Source organism: Dryobates pubescens, chromosome 1 (genome assembly GCF_014839835.1).
Source record: "Dryobates pubescens isolate bDryPub1 chromosome 1, bDryPub1.pri, whole genome shotgun sequence".
Taxonomy (NCBI): domain Eukaryota; kingdom Metazoa; phylum Chordata; class Aves; order Piciformes; family Picidae; genus Dryobates; species Dryobates pubescens.
The window spans coordinates 47,981,021-48,008,353 of NC_071612.1; the positions used below are offsets into that span (position 1 = coordinate 47,981,021).

Below are 27,333 nucleotides of genomic sequence, written 5' to 3' on the forward strand. Positions count from 1 at the left end.
AAAACCTACTGGAGCAGGACTCTTCCATTCCTGTATGGTTGCCTGGCTGAGAGAGGCAGGGCAGCCATGGAATTGCACATGGTGCTGGTTAAGACATCTTACCTAACACAATGCCAGAAACCACTTGGATGTGATGCTGAACCTGTCTGGGCTAGAATTTGGCAGCAAGGGAAGGATGGGGTGTAATTGCCACAGAGGGCAGGGGGGAAGTATGGTAACAAGAGAAAAAAATTACTGAATGTGAAGAAAAACACAAAGGAAGGAAAAAAAGATAGTTACAGAATCAATAAGGTTGGAAAAGACCTGAGAGATCATCCAGTTCAACCTATCACCCAACACCCCATGACTAACTAAAGCATGGCTTCAAGTACCACCTCTAATCCTCTTTTAAACGCCTCCAGAGACGGTGACTCCACCACCTCCCTGGGCAGCCCATTCCAACGGCCAATCACTCTTTCTTTGAAGAACTTTCTCCTCACCTTGAGCCTAAACCTCCCCTGGCGTGGTTTGAGAGTGTGTCCTCTTGTTCTGGTGCTGGTTGCCTGGGAGAAGAGACCGACCCCCACCTGTCTACAACCTCATTTCAGGTACTTGTAGAGAGCCATAATGTCTCCCTTGAGCCTCCTCTTCTCCAGGCTAAACAATCCCAGCTCCCTCAGCCTGTCCTCATAAGTCTCGTGCTCAAGGCCTCTCATCAGCCTTGTTGCCCTTCTCTGGACATGTTCAAGTGTCTCGATATCCTTCTTAAATTGAGGGGCCCAGAACTGGACACAGCACTCAAGGTGTGGCCTAACCAATGCAGAGTACAGGGGCACAATGACCTCCCTGCTGGCCACACTATTTCTGATGCAGGCCAGGGTGCCATTGGCCTTCTTGGCCACCTGGGCAATCTGCTGGCTCATGTTCAGCCAGCTGTCAACCAGTACCCCCCGGTCCCTTTCTGTCTGGTCGCTCTCCAGCCACTCTGTCCCCAGCCTGTAGCTTTGCATGGAGTTGTGGCCAAAGTGCTGCACCCGGCACTTGGACTTTTTAAATGCCATCATGTTGGACTCTGTCCAGCCAGTCAAGGTTCCTCTGGAGAGCCCTTGTACCCTTGAACTGATCAACACCTGCCCCCAACTTGGTGTCATCTGCAAATTTACTGATGATGGACTCAATCCCCTCATCCAGATTGTCAGTGAAGATATTGAAAAGGATTGGGCCCAGCACTGATCCCTGGGGGACACCACTAGTGACTGGCTGCCAGCTGGATGTGGCACCATTCACCACCACTCTCTGGGCTCTGCCCTCCAGCCAGTTCCTAACCCAGCTCAGAGTGCTGCTGTCCAAGCCACAGGTGACAGCTTGGCCAGGAGTTTGCTATGAGGGATGGTGTCAAAGGCCTTGCTGAAGTCTAGATAGACTACATCCACAGCCTTCCCCACGTCCACCAGGCAGTCACCTGATCATAGAAGGAGATCAGGTTGGTCAGGCAGGACCTGCCCTTCCTTAATCCATGCTGGCTGGGCCTGATCCCTTGGCTGTCCTGCAGGTGCGCTGTGATTGCCCCCAAGATGATCTGCTCCATAATCCTTAGTGGCACTGAGGTCAGGCTGACAGGCCTGTAGTTTGCAGGTTCCTCCATCCATCCCCTCTTGTGGATGGGCATCACATTGGCCAGTTTCCACTCATCTGGGACTTCTCCAGTGAGCCAGAACTGGTGGTAAATGATGGACAGCAGCTTGGCTAGCTCATCTCCCAGCTCTGTCAGTACCCTAGGATGGATCCCATCTGGTCCCATAGACGTATGAGTATCCAAGTGGCTCAGCAAGTCCCTAACTAGTTCCTCATGGATTTCAGAGGGATTATACTGCCCCTGATGATAAAAATTGAATGTGAGAAAAGATACTGATAGGAATGAAAAAATGAAAGCTTGCTTATCTCAAGCGATACATAAAACTGATAAGGGGCAACAGCAGATTGTGATCTAATGATGCAATATACACAATAGCAGAAGGTAAGTGCAATGAAAGGAGGGAGTGACTGATTAATACCTGCTTGCACCTTGTGTAACCACCACCTCCACTTACATAAAATATTTTAAGGATCTGTGCAAAATGGAATCAAGCCTCCATCCCTCACTTCTGGCAGAAGCAACAGTCCTGCTGCACACTCATTTAATGTCAGGGGGTGCAAGGCAGCCAGCCAGTCAGACCTCACTAGTGACCTTGTAGGTCACTTCTTCTGCCTACTTGTATCATTGTGCATGCTGAATTAGATTATCCTAAAGACTGAAGTTGTTGGTTGACATTTTAAAATTAAGGTCTCTGCTATAAGTGCATCAGTAAATGTACAAACAGTAAAGACCTGCACACAGGGGTGATGAGCATAAATTGTGTAACTCATGGAGTTTTTTTTTTAGATGAGACTGTAATGAGGAACACTTCGCTGTGTCTGGGAAGTGAGCAGCTGTGTAGTGTTGCAGAATAAGTTTTGCAGCTCCTTACCATTTTGTGGATTTAAGATGCCTGCTTAGTTTTTGTGCCTGCGTGGTAGTGCTGTGTGCTGGTTTGTGTCTAAATTGTGATTCCTGGCAACTGGAGGAGGGTAGGGAGTTGAAGGGCCTGTACTTGACCGACTCCTTGACCCGTGCTTTACGGGCTTTGTTGCTATTAACTGTCTTTCTTCAATAGCTATTGTCTGATTTCTGTCTTGGTGTGTTCTGTCTTTTATTTGAGTCCTTTGCTTCAAGCCTGCTGCCTGCAACCCACGAGGTGCCTGCTGATTGCTTAGGTATTTCTGTGGCCTGTTACTGACCCAGTTTCTGCAGCATTTAAATTGCCCTTTTGAAAAGGGGACATTTCTGGTCTTTGTGAGCATTCCCAGTGTTGCTGGGATAATGTGGCTGATCCCACAGATGTGGGTAGTTGCTTTAAAACAAACATTACCACCGCCGCCCCCCATCCCACTCCCTGCCCTGGTCGCCCTGCTTTCAGTCTTGCTTCAGTGTTTTTGTTTTTCCTCTCCTTATAAATAAACCCAATTATTAATGCCTTATGGCCATTGAAGCAATGGTCTGTATGTTCCTGCAATAATCACTTAGCTCACACATCTGTCTTCTCATTTGAATGTGCCCATAAGAAGGGACAAAGCGCTCCATTCCAGGCCTACTCCAGCTGCCCCTCTGCCTGTGAGAAAGCCCGCTGGCTTCAGTGGCCTGGCGGTTCCTGTGTGGGACCATGACATTTATTTGCTTGTTATCTTGCAGAGGAGGGAACAGCGAGAGACATACATGCATCCAAGCTTGGCTAAATACATCTTTGTGCCTCAGAGAGATCTTTGGCCTGTATGAAGGAGCTGTTCCTCTCATGGGCAGCTTTAGAAACTCTGTGTCAAATAGATTGATGTGTGGAGCATGCAGAAGCAAAGTGCATCCTTTGTAACGGAAGCACATCTCTGTTTTGAGGCTCCTGAGAAACTGAAAATAGCATTGCTGATTCTTTACCTTTAGTTCACAGGTGAAAATTTCAAGTTGGTGAACTTGAATTAGCTTCTTAGCTTTGAAATAAAGGAGAAAATGCGGGATTCTAGAGGAAGTGGAGTCTTAATGTAGTACTTGATTGCAAATACCTTAACTGATAGAAAATAATCAACAGCTGACTTCCTGCTGTCTCAGCTCAATTTTCTCATCTTCCTCCCCTCCTCATCCCCAGCTATTCTGCTGAAGGAAACACATGTTAACTCCTTGGCTCAGGGTGCCCCTTGCTAGAAATCAGAGCTCAACATGCCAGGCATAATGTACCTGAGGGTTTCTTTGGTGGTAGACATTTTGTTAATGAACCTGTGAAACAGGCTGCATTTTGTACATTGCTGGTTTTTTTGTCGGAAGAAAGAGGCTCAGATATGCTATGCATTGACTTCCACAGATGCCAGATATTTTGTAAGGACCTGGTACTTTCTGCAGTGAGCATTGTAAGCCCTAATCCTGGTAATTCCAAAAGTTTCGAAACTTTGCCAGTTTGAATTTTCTGATATAAACTTTTTCATAGCTATGTTTTAACAGTGTCATCTAACAAAGCATAAATATGTGGTGGTACTTAGGAGTAGGTCGTAAATACACAGTGAGAGTGGTTCCTTTTATTAATAGCACTAAATCAAGGAGCTGGCTTTCCATTATGCATACCATGACCCAGAACGCTGAGTGACACAAGACAGGCGAGTGCAGCAAGCTGCTCTTCACAAAAGGGGCAGCTGAGGGAATTTGGCAGGCCATCTGCATGGTGGTGTGACACTGTGGGGGGTTACTTGCTTTAGGTGAGGAACTGGAAATAATATGATGCTGTGGAGGACTCCCCCTTTCTGCCTACCAGAGGGCACGTACTTAGAAGTATAACTGGAGTTTTGTATGGGGGGTTGGAAAAGAAAAGCTTTTAGTTTGAGAGTTGGTACGCATGACTGTGATATTGAAACATGTACATAAAGATGAAAATGCATGGTACAATCAGTTAATAAAAAGTGAATTAACAATAAAAGTAGTCTGCAATTTTGTAAAAGTTGCTGTTGTATGTTAAAAGTGTCTTCATAAGGAATAAGTTCCATATTTGTCTGGAGAAAACACATGTCCTGTCTAATAACTAATATTGCATATCATATCTGTAAAATGGCTTAAATATAGTTGCTTACTGCTCCAGGAAAAGAAGTGCTTCATTAAGTGGCACCAAAACATTTTGAGGGGGACTAAAGAGGACAGAATGTATCCCAACTGGAGGAGTGGAAAACATGAACAAGAGAGCGATGCTCCTTTGATCTGGAGGTGTTGGTTCTGGCCTGAAGCTGCTGTTTCGCTGTTCCTGTTATGTTAGTGACTTATATTTTAACCTCTCCTTCTTGAGATTTGATAGTGGACCCTGTGGTGTGGGAGAGAAACCTTGTTCCTCTGCTCTACACAGGATGACTCTGTATAACTGCAACTTTACTCCACAGCAATATTCTTCAAGTACCTTTAAGAAAAGTCTTGCCTTGCCCCTTCTATTTCTTTGCATCGTATTTTCACAGTTGTACATTGTGGCTTGCAGAAATGCTGTTCAATGATGTTATAAATTAGGTATTCATAGAAAGCTAGTATACCTAGCTTAAATTCTGGGTAGTTTGCCTGTGCTTCCAAGTTCTAGGTGAAGTTTCATCTGTTAGAGAATGAAGGTTTTAATAAGTCTAGCAATCAGTAGCAGCAATGCTTTTTCTCCTTATGTAAAACGGAAAGCTAGTCTTGGTGTGTTACTGAAGAAAATACTTGGTACAAGGATTTTGAAAGAGGTATGTAGTTAAGTTTTTGAGAGGGACTTCCCTAGTGTCTTACCAGTTTTAAAGTAATTTTTCACCTAATGCATCTAAACTGTGTATTGCAGTGTTTGCTTTTCCATATTTGTAGTATTTGAAGCAGTCTGGTAAACTGGTCTGTAGATAGATTGTACAGTTTTGCATATTGAACCCTTTTGTCTGTCTTTGTATGCTGGCTTAAAGAATGGTGCTGGAAACTCATATGTAAATTACTGTGTGTAGAAGTTGATACTCAAAGGTTATACTTAGATTTTAAATATTTGGGCTGAAATTCACAAAGGAGAAGAAATGTGATGTCCAGGGTGATGTTTCCCTTATTGTATCAGACTTGAGTTTTGCAGCTTTTGAGTCACGAACTTGCAAACTTCTCCATTGTGTCTATTCAGGGCAGGTGGTATCAGATGTGCTCTCCAGACCAAAGAGAATGAAGTGAATGCAGACAATAATTACTGCTTTTTTAGGTCTTAGGGTTTTTTGTTTTGTTTGTTTTGCTTTTTCTTAGCTTTGATTTTTAGCTGATGTTCTTTTTCCTGTTGGTGTTTTTTGTTTGCTTGTTCGTTTTTTGTTTTGTGGGGTGGGGTAATTTTTCATACTTAATGGGTTCAGTGTAAAGGTTCCTGAGGCCTGTTAAGACACAGGTTTGCTTCGTACATCTTAGCTGTCCTACAGGACAGCTTTATGTTATTTAAAAAACCAACAAAACTACCCAAACCCTAGCAGGCTTGGGTTAATGCAGAAGCAGCAAAAGGCATCTCCCATAGGAAGATTAGCACTTGTAATTACTTAGCAGGTCAAATTTATCAGTCACAGGGCACTTTCATGCGTTTTGCTGAACTGCTCTAACTTAATGTCTTTTTTTGTCAAGTTGGAAGTTTTTGGCTGCAGCTCTAAGTAGAAAAAGGAAATGGTTGGGTGCAATGATACTTTACAAGAATGTAACTTCCTATTGCCCTGAGCTTTGCAGCCCCAATGTGCTTCCTGCCAGTGCCTCCCCATTCTATCAGGGCAGGAGCCAGATACCCTGAGCCAGAGAAATACTACATTGACCTGACTTGTGAAACACTTGAAGGAGGGTTGCTGCAGAATTCACATAAATTGTCCATTTGTTTTTCATTTTAGGGAGATTTTTTGAGTAAAACCATGTGTCCTTGATGAAAAAGAACTTTTGACAGCTAAAAACATACTTGCAATTCACACATTAGAAAAGCAAGGTTTGTTTTTCACTTGTAATTGTCCTGTAGACACTGTGCAGGAACAGGAGAAAAAGAAGTTTGTTGTAATTCTTAAAAGAAGTAATTTAGTTTTTTGCAGGTATGATGGAATTGGTATTTGTTTCTTTTGGAATACCTGTCTCTTCCTTTTTTTATTTTCCTAACTATGTTAGCACGGGACTGTGCTTAAAACCAGCTCTTTCCACTAAATTTTCTGCTGATTTTGATACTGTCAAAACAGAATTAAATGCTTTACTGTCTAGTAAGTAAAAATAAGTATGCTCTCCTTAGGTGCAAGGCAGGTGGGGTTGTGGTCTATCATCTGCTTTTCTTAAAGTTCTTTTATACTACCTCTTCAGAGGGCCGTGCTGTGAAATTTTACTGCTTTCAGTGAAACTCTTTGAAAACAGTGGATAGAACACTGTCATTTAATTCTTGTGGTATCTCAGCATAAGGCTTGTAGTTAGTGCTTTGCTTTTAGCTGGAGAGGCAATGTGCTGACACTGGAAGCCTTTTTCTAGGTACTTCTCCTTGAACTCTTTCTCTAGGATTCAAGTTTTCAAAGTGTCTGAAAAAGGCTGTGAGCAGCATATCTTCACTTGAAAATGTTTCATCTTCAGTTTAGAGACTCTAGGCAGGAGGTTGGATATATTTTGTGATCTTTCAAAGGAGTGGAGCCTCATCTCCTCTTGAAGTGGTTGAGCTGAGAGTTGGGCAGCCTTCTTCAAAAAGCAGGCATTTATTTACATGTGTCAAGTAGCCCAGGGTGCGTTCAGGTTTAACTACCTTTCTTAATGCTTATTAGTTAGGTAAGGTAGGCAATGTTAACATTTCAGAAACTGTTTGTGATCTTCACATCAGTTGAAGAACAAACCTGGGTTGTGGAGGTATTTTAAAGGGGTTAGGTGTTCAGTTGTTTGGTGATGTGGTTTTTGTTTGTGGTGTTGGGTTTTGGGGGTTTGTTTTGGGGTTTTTTTGATAAAACATTAAGAATGCCAGGGCTCCTGAAGGAGCCAAAAGTGTATTTCTATTAAACAAGTGACTTTTAAAACTTGTTTTGGGAAAACTTAAAAGAATGAACTTTATTGTTTCTGTGATTTGAACAGTTTAACAGAAGATTGATGACTTCTTAAGAAAAGTTAAGCAGTAAAGAAGCTTAAGAAAAAGACAAACTAAAGGTTTTATTTCAGACCAGTTATTGTTAATTCTTTATTGTTGTCTTAGAGATTGTCTTATGAAACATTTCAAGATGAATAAGCAGTTGTTCAAATTATGTGAAGCAGAAAGGAAAATCAAGGTGGATATTCTGCTTGCCAGGATATTTAGGATTTGCTGGTAAAGGTGGAGATACTTCAGATGAAAATACTTGATGTGTATGTTGAACTAGAGGGCCTCATACACTGATCCAAAATAAATAACTTGGATACTTCTCAGCCTAATTTAAACAAGACCTTTTTTTGGGTCCACAGGCAGTTGCAGGTTCAACTTCCACCTCATGGGTACTTGGTTTGCATGCCCAATTTTCTAACTCGCATACCATTCTTCTAGGACTGTGCTTGGTAGTTTCTGGGAGTTTATAAATCTTGATTTATTTTTTGTTTATTTGCTTGTTTTTATTTTTCCTTTTTTTCTTTGTTCAGGCAGATTGTCTGTCCAAGATATGTTAAAAAAAAACCAAACCAAACAAACAAAGAAACCCCCATCATTTCCCTGAAACCTCTCTAGAGAGCACTGGCTGTTGCCCGAGATCTGTGTGGCTAAAGGATTTTCAAAGAAAAGGTTTCAGAAAACAATTTCAAACTCAAGTCATTGTGAATTAATTTCTTAATTTAGTGCAGATTTCAGTTATTCATAAGTTGAGGACTCATTTTTCTGGGAGGGAATAGTTCCATTCTGCTGTTAAATTTGTTTTGTGGTGTTACTACTGCTGCTAACATGCAAACCACAGACACATCTGGAGAAGAAAGGCTTTTGACCAGGATGCTTGCTGCAGGGCTTTGTGCCTCAGTGCTCATCTTCTCTGCTAGATTTCTTCTTGAGTCTTATTTTACTTATTGTTGTGGTCTGCATTTATCTGTATTGGACATTTTTCAAGGATACTGTTTGGGTGTGAGGGTAGGAAGAATAGCTGTTTTTTTTATGTGTCCCACTGTGTACATCCCACTGAGAAATGTGACTTTATTAGCACTGTGCTGTGAGGCGCTGTGTCATTGGGTCATTGCAGTTTGGTTGTAGTTTTGTAATAAAACTGAAGCACTGCTGGCTTAGTAGCTGTTCTGTGGAGGGTTTGTGTAAACATCTTAACAGAATTTTATTGGAAGAGGGAGCACAGGCAGTGAGAGAAGGGAAGGTTACTCAGACAACTAATGGGATTGGAAACACCAGGGCTAGAGGAGAGGAGCAGAGGGGGCTGCTCAACTTCCTGGATGAGAGCAGTGCAAGAGGGGCTGAATGAAAGTAATGAAAAGTGCCAAGCAGTAGTTACGAAGATTAAACTGCAGCTCCTGAAAGACATCCAACAGCATTGACAGAGGTGATAAAACTGTTTGGAAATACAAAATTAAAACTCTGCTCTGGCAGGGGGGTTTGACTAGATGGTCTTTCGAGGTCCCTTCCAACCCCTAATGTTCTGTGAGCAAGGCAACTATGCTCAAAACAGAGGAATATTTAATTATTATTGGTTTTGGTAACCAAATGTAACTTCTGTAGCCAGGAAGAGCCATCAGAAATGACATTCACCTTGCAACAATGCTACACAGCTTATGCTTTACACAGTGAGCTCAGCTTACCTACCTACCTCTTTTTTTGCAGTGCGTTTGAAATCAAATATCAGCCTTTTAAGACTTTGGTAGTGGCAGCTCTTGGTTATATGCTACTTTGCCAATTTTATAAACTAAAAAAAAAAAAAAAAAAAAAGCTACACCTGTCAGCCTCCTTAAATCATGAATTTGGTCATAAATCATGGGGTTTGTTTTTAGAGAAATTGTCTCATCCGTATAGCTACAGCATACAAAACAGCAGGTGTGCCTGCACATGTGTTCTCTGATGGGTAACACCATTTTGGCCTTTCCTGCTTTCCACGGTCAGTCCCTTATGGAATATAGCACAGTTCAGGGGAAGTAAAAACAGCTAGCCTTCTTCCATAAGCAGCACAGCTCCCTGGTAAAGCATGTAAGTGAATTCTTAACTATGGGTTGCCAATCCCAAGCATTCAGAAGTAGTGAGTCAGTCTTCCCCCTCTTCCCTAAACAATGCAGTGCTAAAAATATCAAGAGTCTTTTGCCTTCTAAGTTTCCAATGTTTAAAATTCACACTTTTTTTCTTTTTTCTTTTACAAAATTTTTCTCTTTAAAAAAAATAAAATAGAGGGACTGAGTGGTTTATGTGTTACTGCATAAGTCTTTGGTCAGTGTGGGGCACAGGAAATCCTGCAAGTCTCTGGAGCTGAAGTGGTGAGTGTGGCAGGGCTGAGGCCATGGGGAGCCATGCAGGAGCCACATTTCTCCAGGTGCTGTTTTCAAAACTGTTGGATGTCTTTCAGGAGCTGCAGTTTAATCTTTTTAAACTACTGCTTAGCACTTTTACCGTTATGATAAATGGCAGACTGAGAGGAGGACTGGGGAATGTGACAAAGCTTTATATCAGCTCTGCAGAAGACTTTGGTTCAGCTGCTGTTTCTACTTCTATATCAATTCCCTCTTACCTCACTATTTTCAGTTGTTAAAATAATTTCTTTGCACCAGCTATAATCAGAACTATTAAAAGTACTTGAGTTTCATTGTTCTTGTACACAGGACTCTAATCCTCTTCATCTGGTTTTTGTTTTCAGGTGTAGTCTAGGGGAATTAATCTAAAATTAGTCAGTAAATTAGAGTTTTAAAATCTTAATTTCTCAGATTAGAATAGAATTAACCAGGTTGGAAAAGACCTTCGAGATCATCAAGTCCAACCTACCACCCAACACTATCTAATCAAATAAACCATGATTCAGTTAACACACACAACCTGTGATTTCCTCCACAATGTGTATGTGAGTTTTTCTCAACAAACACAAGATGAGGTTTTAATATTCCTGCCCTGAATGTACTAAGTGCCAAAAAGTCAAATTTTACTTTCACTGACCTACTGAAAAATAAAATAGTACTGCCTAAGCAGCTTAATTCAAGAAAGACCTCTTGTGCATTAAAGAATCCAGTCCTTTTTCTCCCTGCTGCTTTCAAGAAAACCCTGCAACCATAAAGAAAAAGACCAGACAATAAAACGTCTTCCCCAGCCTTGCTTTTTCTTCATCTGCTGTGAACAAAGGGCACAAGAAAGGAAGAAGAAAGGACACTAAGCAGCAATTGCAATTATTCTCATCTGCAGATACTGCTGTCTGAATCATTAGGTAACATGCACCCTAGGATAATATAAAGTAATCAAAGCAATGAAATAAAGATGCAAGGAAGACTTGAAGGAGTCATTCAAGAAAAGGGATGCTGGGCTAAACTTCTTTCCAGACAGCGTCCCTTTGCTTCTGCTCAGATGCATCTCATTCTGCAGATTGAGGTTTTTAAGAATACATTTTTAGATGAATTAACTGAGTTTTGCAGTTTTACTGAAAGAAATTTAAAAATGGCAACAATGCCAAAAGCCCCCAACACAAACCCAGCTTATTTTTTTTTGTTGGGGAGTAGATTTGCTCTTTTGTTTGGATTTTTAGGGGAAGTAGTTCTCCTATGATTTTTGGATGGTGAAGTATGAATAAATCTGTTATGAAGAAAGATCTTTTTCTGTTGGATGTTGGGAGAAATAAAAGGGTCTTTGCTCATTTGGAACACGTTTGTGTATAACGTACATTGCCTATTAATACTGGATTCTGGGGCTGTGAATAAACACAAAACTATGGTGACCTGATTGTTTACCTTTTTTTACTAATTATGTCGAAGAGTAACAGAACAGTAAAAGAAGGCAAAACAATTTCAACTATCAGCATCCCTGTGTAGGCACCCCCTTTTGTTAGTTCCACATCGATAGGATAGCAAAGTATCCTTTCCTGGAGAAAGAAGTGTTGTAAAAAGGCTGAAACTTCTCCATGTTCTTCGATGTCTGTTTCCCCATGATAAGCACCTCTTTGAATTCTCAGTGGAGGCAGTACAGCTTTTACAGCTCATCCTCCCTTGAAAAAACAATCCACAAAACCCCAACCAACCAAAACCAACCAAAATCCTTACTCCAAACAAACCGCTGGCTTAGAGTTACACATTTTTCTGCTTGTACAGGTGGTCAGACATTCCTCCATCCTGCTCTTCCGTAATGTCCCCAGTCTTCCATACACTACCTTCCTCTTCAGCCCCTTTTTTCAATGCTCCACATCTTTCTCCTTGGTGCTGGCAGTTGTCTGTGTGCTCAGAACTTGTCGCTTTCTGCTGCATGTTTTCAATGAATTGAGAAGATGAGCTGGAGCAGGTTGGAGCTGCAAGTCTCTTGGAGTCCACCTTTCTTTATCCCCATGAGCCTGTCCCACATCTTTCCCTTCTGCCCTGGGTGACCATGTGGATCCCTCCCTCATCTCCCCAAAGTTTCGGCTTTTTTCCTGGAGAAGGATGATCCAGAGTGTCAGTGTTTTTAAACATTGTGAGGATGCAGAGGAGGAAGGGCATTGAATTGTTGGCCTGGCAAGTGATAATGGAGCCAGTTAAGCTATTTATTTTTTTAAAATACAAATGCAGTTATTACTGTTCAAACTAGTTGCTGCTTCTGCTTCTTTCTTCTGTTTCCCTCTGGTTCTGTTCACTTGTGCTTAGAAATGGACTCTGGAATGTCAGAATTGACCTGCTGTATCAAAAGTTATTATTCAGAAGTCAGTGTTTAGCTGATCTGCTTGGAAAAAAATAGATGGCGTTGAGTGTGGCTTTGTTGGTGTGCTTAATGTGATAGCTGGTTTTAAGAGCAGTTGGAAAACAGACCTTTTCTGTTTTGACAAGGGATCTTTCTCCACATCTGTTGTTCCAAGACTTCCATTCTTAGGCTGATATTTGTGTGTCTTTCTCAGCCCTGTAACATTCTCATTAAATGACCACTATACTTTTTTGGATATGGTGTCTGCAGCCAAAGGAGAATTTTTGGCATAATTTGAGGTGAATCTGTGAGTGAGATGAGGTTCTTTAAAAAAAACAAACAAAAAAGTAAATGTTTTGTTTTAAAAAGTGACTCCAACTTTTAAATGCCTTAATACATTGCCTTTGATATTTATTTCCATGTCAGATCCCCTGCAGAGATCTGAGTGTGTTGAATTGTGCTTGGAGAGTGGATATGTAGAAGGGTTTTCTGCTAGCTTCCAGCTGACTTTAAGAGACTTGGGCTTACACATTGCAGAAGTCCACTCCTAATGTAGCTGGGCCTGTCCATTTCTTTTCATAGCAGTGGGCTGTAAAACGTATTCGGGTTGTTCAGGTGAAATAGGCAGAAGGATCCCCTGCCTGTTCCTGCTATTCTGATTTGTCATCTGCTCCCTTGAGGGGAAAACCCCCAACCCAGCAGTGGTGGATTTCTTCTTGCAGTAGTCCTGCCATTGAGTAAACTCAGCTCTGAAGTTATTTTTTGGTGCTACTTTGGGGCCACTGGTAAGCAATGCAGGCATCCTGGAGCTGGCCAGCACTCAGGGTTATGAGCACAGCACCAGTAGGAATCTGGCTGTTCTGCTTTTAGGGCCAGGTTTTGAGCTTGGAGCAGTTCGACAGCTTTTGTGGGCTGTAGAACAGAAGCTGTGGGTGTCTTGTAACCACTGTCCTGTTCCTGGGGCTGCTGGGGAGCAGTGTGCAGGGATGCTTTAAGATCACCTCCATGCTCAGGAGGCAGCTTAGAGCCTCATTCACTGAGCTTCAGCCATCCCAGGTCCAGGCTACCTTCTTCAGAAGAAATGGGTTGGCAGCCCAAGGTACTGCTAGCTGCTGCTGCTGTCGCAGGGCTTTTCCTACCTTTTGATTATTAGAGGATTGGCTGTTACTGTTGAATGAACAGTAATAGCATGCATTTTTAAGAACCAATGCTACATCGTGACCTTATTCGCCCAAATGAAATGAAATGCATCTTGCTATATCCACAGCTGAGTTTGCACCTAGTCAGTGTTTTGGGTACCTATTGCAGAGTGTGAGGGTTGAGATGAAAAGAGCTGATGCTGCTAGAGCTTCCCAGAAGGAAGATTAGCAAGTCTTGGAGAGCTGCTGCCAATTACCTGAATTGGCACAGAGGAGCACTCAGCTTCTTGCCCTTCTCAGGGAAGGTTTTTCTGGTGGGAAAAGATATTTCATTGGTACCTTTTAAAGATTTTTAGAAGCTCAAATGGTGAATGGGGATCAAGGTGATATGTATGTGCATGCATATACAAAAAAGCATCTGGGGGCCCTTAAGCAATATGCTTCTCTGGGGCTTTTACTGCAATAGTAATTTTTTATTTCTGCGTGCTTAACAGCACTGCTTAGACTTTCCTTATGGATGCACCCCCGAGGCTGACTTTTGGAAGGGCAAGAAGTTGCTGTTTGCTGCAGTGTTTTTTGGCAAGAGTTGGCTGGGGCAGGGACAAGGTGTTTGGAAAGAGACTCAGAGACTGTCACTCACACTTTGTAGTTCTGCATTATCTGTTCTTTTGTTACTTTCCAACAGCTCCCAAGGAAGGCTACCTGGATATATTGTATTCCTGCTGCAGCAACAAGGGAATTTCCTCCTTTGAATTGAGACGTTTTCATAAAAGCTGTGGGGTTTCATAATAATTTTCCCTGGCTGGTAGTAAATTATGATGTCCCTATTGGTTTGGAATACAACATCAGAATTATGTAGGTACTTTAATATATTAGAAGTATAATGTTGTAGAACTAAATTTGAAAATTGGGGACCAGTTAACTGTACTACCACACATCATGCAAAGCAGGTAGATAACTAATGAGACCACAGTCCATCCATCCCTTTGCAGCCTCATCCTTGCTAGGATGCTTCTTGGTATCGTACGGTAACGAGGAAGCCGATTCTGGCTACGCAACAGGCAGGCTGCTCTGGGGAAGTTTTAACAGCATCACAGTGGGTCTGCAGGTGTAATGAACAAGTGATGGGCTTGTTTTCAACCACTGGAGTTGTTGGGACTTGTGGAGGACAATATTTGAGAAAGTGGTAGATTTGTCTACTGTGTTGTAGAGTATTAACTCATGTTGAAATAAGCTAAAAATGTGCTGCAGCTGGTGGGAATTTTGTTGTTGGCAAAGGAAAGATGATGATGTTTGTATTTCACATTATTTTTCACTCTCTTTTGCATATAATATATGAGTTGGGTTTGGCATTAAAGCCACAGCTAGGCAAGCTCTTCTTTTGATGTTGGCTCCTTCACAAGCTATTCCACTACCTATGCATCTCTTAGGTGTACTCATACTGGTGCTTGTGTGAATGTTGAATTGGGAATCTGCTCCATTGCCAAGGACTTTAAGCTGCTTTTGATCTATATTTCACTTTGCAGCTCCATAAAACACAGCATATCAGCATGACTGAGTGGGTATGTGTAAAGAAGGGAGGTTGTCTAAGCCAGCACTGCCTCTAAAATGGGACACTTCTCTAACTGTGCTTTTATTGGCATAAGCATTCCAGCATGTGCTGTTGTATGGAAACCTTCTGAAAAGGTCGGGCTTATGGCAGCTGGAGGAACGTACGAAAAGATTTGGAAACAGAGTGTGTTTAGAATACAAAGTCAGAGCCTGTAACGTGTCTTCCTTCCATGCACTATGTAGCATTATACCTGCTAAATATTAATTGTGGCTTTTCCCTTTTTTGTCAGCTTCTCGGCAAAGTTGCCCCCAAATGGGAATGCCTTACATTTTCACCCGTCAGTTCTGCATTTTGGAATGCAGTGAGTATCTTATGTGATGGTTATTTCGGAAATAAAAAAATCAGCGTAGTTCTAGGGAGGAGGAAAAGGAAATAGAGAACCATAATGCATTCTGGGTGCCTTGAGATGATTCTGCATGGGTATCAAATCAGCTTTTTGTGCTGTTTGTTCATTTATTGAAAATTTGCTGCCTTAGTGGAGTGGAAGCTTGTTGCTTCCTTTAACTTCAGAAAATAAAACCCAGAAAATCCCAGATAAAACATACTGGTAGTATACTTGAGATTTTATTTGTTTATTTATTTGATTTAAGTTCTCCTCTTAGAAAACTTTAGAAGTTGTTCCTAAATGATAATCAGCCTTTGGTCTATCAGTAACCAGAAAGAAACGTGGTTCCTCTGTGAGTTAAAGGGATGTTTCAGAGGATGCACAGGATGAACATGTAAGATCCTGGGTTGTAGGATGTATTAGCTAAAGGAAAAAGTTTAACAGAATCATTGCTTTAGCTGATAAAACAAGACTTCTGTAACTTAAACTCTTTTGATCAAAGCATTGTGTCTCATAAGGTGCCTCCTTCCCCCCCCGCTTCCCTTGAACTCTTGTTGGCTCAGATGAGTTTTGTCTAAGTGCACCAATCACATCCTGAGATGTGAGAGGCCTTTGTATACAAAAGGGCAAAATTTGCTTGGCATCTTTCCCAAAAAGAGAGTTAGAACTAGGAAGTTGGTGCATATCAACATGTTTTAGTGACTTGTGTTTGTTGGGTTTTGTGCATTGCCTGTGCTTACAAAGTGAATAATCTGTTTCTCTTTTCCCTCCCTTTAGATTACTGGGGCTACCCAGAGCTAAAATGCTGCATGCCTACAACCCTAGTAGAGATAGAGAAGTTGTAGTGAATTCTGTGTTTACAGCTACTAGACAGTTTCATGTGTCTCCTGCTCATAACCGGGTGAGTGTTGATGTACTTTTGGAAACTATGTAGTGGCCAAGTGCCAGGCCTTCATGCTTCTTTTGTCCTAAGCTTTTCATTCTATGTTTTCTCTTAGTGCTTTTTTATAGGACCTCCAAAATTTTTTCTGTCTTGCTTGCATTTTTTTGCTTACTTCTATTTAGACTGGTAAGGAAGAAGACATCTAAGACCTACAGTAGGAAATGTGTTTTACAGTAACAGAGGAGGAGTTCTTCGGTTTTCAAGAGGCTGTTTAAATCTTACTCTGCTTGGAACAGCATTGTGCAGTAACCTGCAGGACCATGGGTGTTTTACAGCCTTGAATTTTCAGTCTTTTGAATGATCATTCATATTCCTCAAAAAAACCAAACCCAAAACCCAGCAGTAAAATGCTTTCTGCATTTTGCATTGCAATTATGAGCATATTTACCTTATGATGGTAAGAAAATTGTTTTAACTCTGATTTTTTTTTTAATGATCTCTAGCACTATAACACATGCTAAGGCTGAATCACCATGATCTCAGTTTGTTGAAGCCCAGATTTTATCCTCTGCTGATGTGCAAAGGGGTTTTTATTATGTTTTCATCTGATTTGTTTTTACTGTGGCTGGATGGGTATGCATGGACATGCGGACATAAAAGCCAGTATTCTTTCAGTCAGACATACTGGGTTACTAACTGTGTTTCCCAGGTTCAACTTTGACTCATTCGACTGTGTGTCTCAGTGGGGATTGATTCACTTTGTAATAGCTGTCTATATGTGGGGAAGCTTTTTTGAGCATGCAGAGGCTTTTGGTGCTGCACAATCAACTGCTTGTGCAAAAAGGAGTATTGACTGATGAGACCTAACTAGCTGAGGAACTCCAGCCATAATATGGGAAGTTGCTGCATGGTCTCAGTTCTTCTCCATAATAGGAGTGAAGAGCTGTGGACAGATAAAGCTTCTCAGAACTGAGGTTCTGTTTGGTGGGATGTACATTCCTATCTGTATATGTGGAAATGTGTCTTGGACCATGAGACTGAATGGTGGTTGTGGTCAGGGGCACTGAGCAAGCGAGCTTCTTTGTGGTCTTTTGCAGGTGATTCCAGCGATGGGAAAAATTTCTTTCAGAGTACTCTTCCTGCCAACAGAGGAAGGCAGTATTGAAAGCTCATTATTTATAAATACCTCATCTCATGGAGTACTTTCATATCAGGTAACTACTCTTATTTTTAACTTAGGCTTTTGTGGTTTAAAAAGTGTTTTTCATGCATTTTGATCAGAGATTTTTTTAAAGTTTGTTGAATTCTTGATACAAATCATGTGGAGTAATGTTTACAGTTCATCTGTTTTTACCAGATCTTGATAGTCTCTTGATCTCTCATACATGTGTATGATTAAAATTATTATAGCTTGTGGGGCTAATTGTGGCAGTAAAACTAAGTGTATTCTTATACGTGTTCTTAAAAGATCATGGTCCTGTCATTACTAGTTGGCTTCATTTAGTACTGTAGTCTAGACTGCATTGTGCTGGAATGCATTTGTCATGGAAAAACTTTTTAGGTAGTTTTCAGCTACTTTGCAGGATTTTATGTAAACATATTTGGGATGTTAACCAGAGTAAGAGATTTAGGCCCTTAAAACATGTAAGTCAAAGTAATGGTCGGGCATTAAAGCTGTCTGTTGTATCATTAACCAGTGAATTCAAGCAAGCCTTGAGGGTGTTTTATTTTTACAAGACACATGATATATTAAATGATATGATATATTCTTTGCTTTTTTTAATTACATTTGTTAAAGAAAAATCTGACCACGAATTCAGGGATTTTAAAACATTGCCAGCTTTAATTGACACCCAGCTATTCCATTTCTGATACTGTGCTGGAAAACAAAACTCCTTAAAGTGAAGTGTTAAGCTTGTTCAATTTAGATACATGGGATTTAATACAATAGTTACATTTATCTTGCATTTATTAGAAGTAATGCCATATTGGGCTGGAACAGTTTTGTCAAGGATGAGGAAACAGTGCATTATAGACTGACCTTTTGGTTTTGACATCTTTCCTTTTCTTGCATGCACTCTTGACCCTTTGATTTATTGCCCAGTCAGCTCAGCTAGGGCCTTTTATCAACAAGTTGCAGGGAAGCAGTTGTAAGTGTCACTGAAAAAACAGTTTGTCTCCTGTTTGGCTGCAGCTAAAATCAGTAATGGACTGGTTTCCATGGACAGTTTCATCAACTACCTCAAACAGAGGGAGTAACTGCCCATGATTTCAGCTCCAATTAAGTTTAAGAGTTTCGGAAGCAGGCGTAACTTCAGTGTTTGATGCACAGCTGCAGTGCTCTTGAGAGCACAAAAGCCTTGAGATATATTTGGTGTTTCTAATACATTTATGCAAAAGTATGTAGAGAAGATTTACCCAAATGGAGAAGAGGGTACCATCATAGTCATGTACTTATACCACCATAGAAAAAGAAAGCATATTCCCTTTGACCAGATATTTTCCATTAGTAGTCAGAGATCTTCAGTGAACACAGAACATGTTGTATTATTCCCTAATGAAAAAATAATCTTTGCATACAAGTGAAAAACTCCAAGACATTGTTCTTAACCTCTAATGATTTTAGTGGTTGTTTTTTTGTTTTTGTTTTTTTTTTAAATCCCTGTTATCTTGCATCTCACTGTCATAAACTAATCTTGGTGGAGTGGAGTATAAATGCAGTAGAAACATTCAGTGTGCAGATCTTGCAGCGTTCTGGAAACTGCAGGCTTTTAAAAATGATACAAATTTGTTTTACTCAATTTTAAAGGAAAAGCCTTTGAATTCAATATGCAATTGCACTAGCAATAAAGTTTTCCCAGAAGTTACTGCGTTGCCAAGTATCTGTATTGTAATTGCCTGAAGAATAATAAGAGAGTGTTTGAGATAACCTGATCCTGGTGAATGTTTTGGTTTGGTTTTGTTGTAGTGCCTGAGTAAGTGAAGATACTTAATGCCATTTTTATGTGTAGTTGCTTTCTATGTTGGAACTTTATAGATAGAAATTGTCTTTTAAGGAGGAGCCTAATGTGAGAATCCAATCTGTTTCCTGGAAAGATTGTTATTATTAACAAAGCAGTTTTATATGTTACTGTGATAACTGAAATACTGGATGTTGATTTAATGGCTACTTTTTTTTAACGCCAGGTTTTTGGAACAGGAACTCTGACATCTCCTTCAGAGGAATCTAGAATACAGCTCGCAAATGCCTACTTACTGCTTCCACACATTCAGAACATTCAGGCATCACACACACTGGTACAGTATGCATTTCAAATGGAGATGAAACATTAATCTTCTAACATAAAAGACTTCTGTCCTCAGGTTGTTGAGATACAAGGAACGTTAATAAAAAGTCCAAATACCGGTAACTGCAGGAGAGAGGTCGTGTAATACAGGGCTAGTGTGAATGCAGCAGTGTGGATTCAAAAGGCACAACTATTTCAGTTGAAAGAAGTTTTAATTCTTTCTGTCATTTGGTTGCAATTGCAGGTGTTTTTCATAGAATCAATAAGACCATCAAGTCCAACCTGTCACCCAAGACCTCATGAATATTAAACCATGGCACCAAGTTCCATGTTCAATCCCCTCTTGGACACCTCCAGGGACGGTGACTCCACCACCTCCCTGGGCAGCCCGTTCCAGTGGCTAACAGCTCTCTCTGTGAAGAACTTTCTCCTCACCTCGAGCCTAAACTTCCCCTGGTACAGTTTGAGACTGTGTCCTCTAGTTCTGGTGCTGGTTGCCTGGGAGAAGAGACCAACCCCCTCCTGGCTACAACCTCCCTTCAGGTAGTTGTAGACAGCAATAAGGTCTCCCCTGAGCCTCCTCTTCTCCAGGCTAAACCACCCCAGCTCCCTCAGCCTCCCCTCATAGGGCTTGTGCTCAAGGCCTCTCACCAACTTTGTTGCCCTTCTCTGGACACGTTCAAGAGTCTCAATGTTCTTCTTAAATTGAGGGGCCCAGAACTGGACACAGTACTCAAGGCGTGGCCTAACCAATGCAGAGTATGGGGGCACAATGACTTCCCTGCTCCTGCTGGCCACACTATTTCTGATGCAGGCCAGGATGCCATTGGCCTTCTTGTCCACCTGGGCACACTGCTGGTTCATGTTCAGCCAGCTGTCAACCAGTACCCCAGGTCCCTTTCTGCCTGGCTGCTCTCCAGCCACTCTGTCCCCAGCCTGTAGATCTGCATGGAGTTGTTGTGGCCAAAGTGCAGCACCCGGCACTTGGACTTTTTAAATGCCATCATGTTGGACTCTGTCCAGCCAGTCAAGGTTCCTCTGGAGAGCCCTTGTACCCTTGAACTGATCAACACCTGCCCCCAACTTGGTGTCATCTGCAAATTTACTGATGATGGACTCAATCCCCTCATCCAGATTGTCAGTGAAGATATTGAAAAGGATTGGGCCCAGCACTGATCCCTGGGGGACACCACTAGTGACCGGCTGCCAGCTGGATGTGGCACCTTTCACCACCACCCTCTGGGCTCGGCACTCCAGCCAGTTCCTAACCCAGCTCAGAGTGCTGCTGACCAAGCCACAGGTGACAGCTTGGCCAGGAGTTTGCTATGAGGGATGGTGTCAAAGGCCTTGCTGAGGTCCAGGTAGACTACATCCACAGCCTTCCCCACATCCACCAGGCGGGTCACCTGATCATAGAAGGAGATCAGGTTGGTCAGGCAGGACCTTCCCTTCCTAAATCTTCCTAGTCTTCCAGGCCATACAGTACCTTTTCAAGTGAATAACTAACTGGAAAAATGGATCTTTCAAATTTCCTTTTGTATTGTATAGAGATTGATTTTTTTTTTTTATTTATTTTTTTTTCCCCAGAAACAATACTTAGAAAATCTTAGCACATAACAATTTAATCTTTTTTCTAAATGTAAGCTGCTTTGTTTGCTCCATGATATCTTCTATCTGAGAAAAATTTGGATTGTCTTTTTCAGTCTGCTTACGTGTCTGTTAGAGCAATCTTGCCTCTATCTGATGATAATGCACGGTTCTCTTCTTTTCCTGTGTACCAGTAATCATACAGGTATGGGCGTATGCAGATTCTTGTGAAGGAACCAAAAATTTACTGGTTTTGTAATTTGAGGTGCTAGGGTAGAACGGAGAAGGATTTTTTGGATGCTGTTCATGACATGTCTCTCTGCATCTTCACATCTAGCTTGGCGGGATGTTGTCAGCTTTGGTCTGAAGTTTGGATGTGAAGTGCTGGTTAGCACTTCCTAAGCAGTAGAATTCCTAAGTAGAGAAGTTTTGGGGAGCATTTGACATTTTCCTTAACTGTATACTGAGGAACATTTTCCTGTGCTTGCTTTCTTTACAGTGCAAGCGTGAGGTCATGTTTGGCTGTGCAGCATGGTACCACCTGGCATCAGTCTTCTTGCAGGACATGAGTTGTGAGAGAGTGTTGACTCAGTTCTCCTAGTTGTGGGTGTAATTTTCCGGTGCTGGACTATAACTCAGGACTTACTCTTTTGTTATCACTTTGGACAGAATTGCTGCAGCCGTGAGCCAGGCTCCTCAGCTGTGAAGGTGGTAGACAAGATCTAAATACTACAGAGGAGCTTATGGCTAAAGTTTGGGTTCCTTTTGGAAAAATATTTCAATGCAGACAGCTGTTCTCTCCAGCAGTATCTCCCTCAATTCAACCTACTAATATACTGGTCCAGGTTCTATAAGAAGTGGCATGGTTCTGTCTTGTCCAGTTTATATTTTAGGCTCAGAAACTGTGGAAGGACAAGAAGTCTGTGAGGTCTGAGTGAATGACTACACATGTAAACTTAAGGATACATAACTATTAAATATAAAGTGGAAGTTTGTAGTGAAAAAGCACTTAAAGCAGTCATACTCACTTCACAGTGCACATTTGCTTTCTCCTGTTTATTTTTAACTGAAGTGAAATCCCAGTGTAAGATCAGGATAGATAGCATAAGCCTCATCCCTTGTCATCTTGGGATGGATGAGCTATAATCTATCTGGTTCAATATGCTAAAGGTCTAATAATACTGCTTGGAAATGTGTTAGAAAGCTTATTGTTTCCTGTTTTAAAGGTGTTTGTGTTTAAGATGTTTGGTAATACTGACAACCTTGATTGTTAAGTCCAGAAAGGTAGCATTGTTTAGTCTCATCGTGTGCTTGGTAAAATGGCTTCTGATAAGTTCTCATATTATTACCATAGCTCCAAATACCTGTTCTTGTTCCTTTGATTATTGGAAACCTGTGCCTGGCTTCCAATCAGAATTGCTGTGTGGGTGGTTTGGTAAGATATGCATTTAGTTTCTGTTAACTTCTGCCTCTGACACATGTAGAAGCACTTGTAGGTGACACTGCATGTTTCAGCCTTTGCTTTGCAAAGCTGAATGGTCCATGCTCTCTGTTATCTTCTTCAGTGATGAGATGTCTGTTTCTTAACCAAACTCACAACACCTTCCTGCAACATCTCTAATTTTAAAAAATGTCTTTTGAGTGTGAATGGCCAGAATTATGTATGTAGATACATGGATGAACTTTTGCCTCTACAGAGTATTCATGTAGAAAATATGATCATAGAATCATAAAATGGTCTGGGTTGAAAGGGACCTCTGAATGTCATCCAGTCCAACACCTTTGGCAGTATGCAGGGGCATCCTCAACTAGATGGGGTTGCCTAGAGCCCTGTCAAGCATCACCTTGAATATCTTCAGGGATAGGGCCCCAACCACCTCCCTGGGCAACCTGTTCCAGTGTTCCACTAACCTCATGGTAAAGAACCTGTTCCTAAAATCCAATCTAAATCTGCTTTTCTCTAGTTTGATGCTACTGCCCCTCATTTTATCACTACAGGACTTTGTAAACAGTCTCTCTCCATCCTTCCATCCTTCTTGTAGGCCCCTTTCAGGTACTGGAAGGCTACTATTAGGTCTCTCTGGAGCCTCCTCTTCTCCAGGATGAACAACTCCAGCTCCCTCAGCCTGTCCTTGTAGCAGAGGTGCTCCAACCTCCTGATCATTTTCTTGGCCCTCCTCTGGACTTGCTCCATCAGCATCTTGTCCTTCCTGTATTGAGGGCTCCAGACCTGTATGCAGTACTCCAGGTGAGGTCTCACCAGAGTAAAGTAGTAGAATCACCTCTCTGGATCTGCTGGCTGCACTTCTTTTGATGCAGCCCAGAATGCCATTTGCCTTCTGGGCTGCAAACGCACGCCATCTGCTCATGTCCAGCTTCTCGTCCCTCAGCACCCTCAAGTCCTTTTCCACAGGGCTGTTTTCTATCACCTCATCCCTATGTATGCACTGATAGTGAGGATTGTTACAGCCCAGGTGCAGAACCCTATACTTGCTCTTGTTGAACCTCATGAAGTTCACCTGGACCTATCTCTCCAGCTTGTCCAAGTCTCTCTGGATGGCATCCCATCCCTCTGGCATGTCAATAGCATCACTCAACTTGGTGTCATCTACAAACTTGCTGATGGTGCACTTGATCCCACTGTCTATATCATTGATAAAAATATTAAACAGTACAGGTCCCATTATGGACCCCTGAGGGACATCACTTGTCCATCTGGCCTTAAAGCCATTGAGCACTATCCTCCAGATGCGACCATTCAGCCAATTCCTTATCCACTGAACAGTCCACCCATCAAATCCATCTCTCTCCAACTTGGCAGTAGGATGTTGTTGGGGACCATGTCAAAGGCCTTGCAGCAGTCCAAGTAGTTCACATCCATAGGTTGTCCTTTATCCACTGACATAGTCACTTCATCATAGAAAGCCACTAGGTTGGTTGGGCAGGATTTACCCCTAGTAAAGCCATGCTGGCTGTCTTGAATCACCTCCCTGTCTTCCCTGTGCCTTAGCATGGCATCTAGGAAGATCTGTTCCATGATCTTCCCAGGCACGGAGGTGACAGGTTGGTAGTTCCCAGGGTCCTCCTTTCTAAACTTTTTAAAAATGGGTGTGATTTTTCTTTTCTTCCAGTTCCCAGGGACTTTACCTGACTGCCATGACTTTTCAAATATCATGGAGAGTGGCTTGGCAGCTACATCAGCTAATTCCCTTAGGACTCTGGGATGCATTTCATCAGGTCCCATGGACTGCTATATCTTCAGGTTCCTCAGATGATCACGCACTCTGTCTTCACTTACAGTGGGAGGGACTTTGTCTCCCTGGTCTCCATTTTGTGGGCTATCAACATGAGAGCTATGAGGAGAGGGGTTTCCAGTGAAGCCTGAGGTAAAAAAAGTTGTTGAGAATCTCAGTTGCCGCCTTGTCTGTTGTTACTAGTTCCCCACTGTTGCTCATCATGGAGGTTAGGCTTTCTTCAACCTTCCTTTTCTGGTTAACATACCTGTTGAAGCCTTTCATGTTTTTCTTTACATTCCTTGCCAAGTTCAGGTCCAGCTGTGGCTTGGCCTTCCTGACCTTGTCCCTACACAACTGGGCAGCATCCCTATACTCTTCCCAGGGTGCCTGCCCCTTTTTCCATTTCCTCTATAGTCCCAACTTGCCCTTTAGTTTGACCAGCAGGTCATGACTCAGCCATTGTGGTCTGTTGCCTTCTAGGACTCCTAAAGCTGTGTTTTGTGCCAGTGGACAGAGGATCAAAGAAGCGAGTGTGTGTAAGCATGGTGCTTGGGTGTAGAGAAGGAAGGTGGTGTGCCATGCTGATAACTGCCTGCAAAAAACCTGATGAAACTCTATTGAATCATTATTACAGGGACAGCTTGTTAACACCATTCAGAGTAGAAAGAGCTCTTTAGGGCTGGGGACTGTCCAGGGCAGAAAGTCTAGGAGACAGGCTGAATCCTGCATAAAGAGGGGAGGTGTGGTGGTATAGGCTGGGTGCTGGCCCGGATGCCAGCACCCTGGAGGTCCCAAGGGGTGGGCCCAGCCCAGGTGGGGTGGTCACAGGAAACCAGGTACTCCATTTGCCATAATGCCCTGCTCCCCTATAATACATGTACGTGGGGTCTTCACTTCCTCTTTCCTCCCTCGCAGGTGCCTAGGTAAAATGGTGTGAGCTGCCTCCCTTGGGCCTGCCCAGGCCCAAGGCTGGGTTGGAGAGGGGAGGAGGAGCCCTGGGGGGTTTTGGGATGTTCTTGGGAGTGTTTTGGAATCTCTCTCTCTTTGTAACGGTGCTTGTGGTTCTCTGTAAAACTTTCATTGTTGTTTTTTATTGTTTTCCTATTTAAACTTTCCATCACTTTTGCAATCCGTTTGCCTGAGTCGTTATTTCTGCCCGTGATGGGGAGGGGGTCTGCCCAGAAGGCTTGTTCAGTACTTAGGGTTTTTTAATTGCATAGTAGCCAAACTCCAGGAAGTGGTTAGAACTCTATAGTCTTGGTAATAGAGCAAGAATATCTCTGTGAAAGTTCTGCATAGAGCCATATTTGCTTGACAGAGCACCTCAGGCAGAATAATAAATTCTTCCCTGAAAAGTGACTTTGTTTCTGTTGCTTGGTGGCTGTTGGGCTTTCCTATGCCAGCCATCCTGTTGATGCTCCATTTCTCTTTTGGTGGATGAATTCTTCCCTAAACCATTGTCCAGAGCAAGAAGACCTTTCTGAGGAGAGTGGGGCTCCTTCCAGATAAGATTTTTCAGGTTTAAGGATTGTGTGTGTTTGTTTGTTTGGGTTTTTTTCTGAGGTGGTCTCCAGTTCTTTAAAATTCAAATGTAAGTACTTGCCAAGACTGTTAAGAATGTCATTTGTGTAGCTTCTGTCAGACTTCTCTATTCAGTTTGCACAGGATTTGAGTGCTCTGTATGTGGGTGAGTAAAGTAGAGGCAGCAAGTAATGAACTGGCAGTGGTTGTACTGCTCTGCAATGCGCTAACTTTTCTCCTTGTGCTGTGCCTCTCCTTTTCGCTTCACTTCTGGTAAAAACATATGCTGCATAACTCAGTTCTGTGCTCTGATTCATAGATAGTGATATTTGCAGTGCAAATGGAGTGCTTGCATTGCTGGGAGATGTGGATGTGGTCCTTGAAGGCTTTGCTTCTGATAGTGTTTTCTTCTCGGATGCTTTACCTTTTCTTTATGGTTACACAGCCACCCTACCAGTGCTGTAAGAGAGCAAAACATGACAGTTATGCATCTGTTGTCTGCCTTACAGACATTAAGACCTTTTTCCTCATAGGAAAAGTATGGTTCAGCTGGCTATTTAAATTATTTTTTATAGGAGCGTGGGGTTTTAAACTTCTTTGAACAATGGCATTGAATGAAAGCTTACAACTTCTTATTTAGGATCACAAAAGCTGTAGTGTTCTTTAAAGAACCACTGAGAAGGGAAGCCTAAGCATCAAGGCTTATCTGACCAGAAAATCAAATGCTGAAGTTGCACTTTATATAATCTTGCTGCCTTGTTAGAACTTCACTAGCAGTCATGGTCATGAGAGGTTAGTAAGTGGTGCATATTTTGTAATCAAATGGGGCTTTTTTTTTTTCTGCTCCCAAAAATCTGATGAGAACAAAAGCATTTGGAAAAAAGAGGTGGCAGGTGTTCACCTCCCCATCAAGAGATGACTCAGGGATGGGCTTTAGGTTGCTGCTTAACCACCTTTGCAGATGTTACATCGCCCTCTTGTGTGAAGCTCTTGTCATTGGTATGAAACCCATCTGAATAGGGAATGCAGAGTGCAAGTTGCTTTCCTTTTAGCAGTGTGGTTTTAAAACTGGACCCTGTGAAAAAAAAAATGTGTGTGGTAAATCTCCTCACTGCTTAGGTGCACCCTGCCCCCTTCTGCCTGTCCTAGGAAGATACAAAATAGGATGTTGCATACTTACAAAAATTTCCTTGCAGTTTTGCTTTTCAGCATCGAATTACTGAAATTCCTCAAAGTTCAGTTGCATTGACACCTCCAGAAACTTGAGCCTGCAGATACCTCTCTCAGATATTTAGCTCAGTATGACAAGAGAAACTCTGTGTGTTTGTCTGTCCACATCAGTCTCAAAATCATTGGCTACTTGTGCTGTAATTAAGGAGTTGACAGGGCTGTCACT

The 27,333-nt window shown here is 42.1% G+C and overlaps 1 protein-coding gene across 1 annotated transcript in view; it reads left to right on the forward strand.

Annotated features, from left to right (window-relative positions):
- The window catches only part of TMEM131L (transmembrane 131 like), an 85,984-nt gene that overhangs the window by 19,752 nt on the left and 38,899 nt on the right, over nucleotides 1–27,333 (forward strand). The window contains exons 4-7 of the mRNA XM_054165391.1: nucleotides 15,328–15,399; nucleotides 16,201–16,324; nucleotides 17,404–17,520; nucleotides 19,493–19,603. Of these exons, the coding sequence (XP_054021366.1) occupies nucleotides 15,328–15,399; nucleotides 16,201–16,324; nucleotides 17,404–17,520; nucleotides 19,493–19,603 (424 nt within the window). The remainder of the gene's footprint in view (nucleotides 1–15,327; nucleotides 15,400–16,200; nucleotides 16,325–17,403; nucleotides 17,521–19,492; nucleotides 19,604–27,333) is intronic.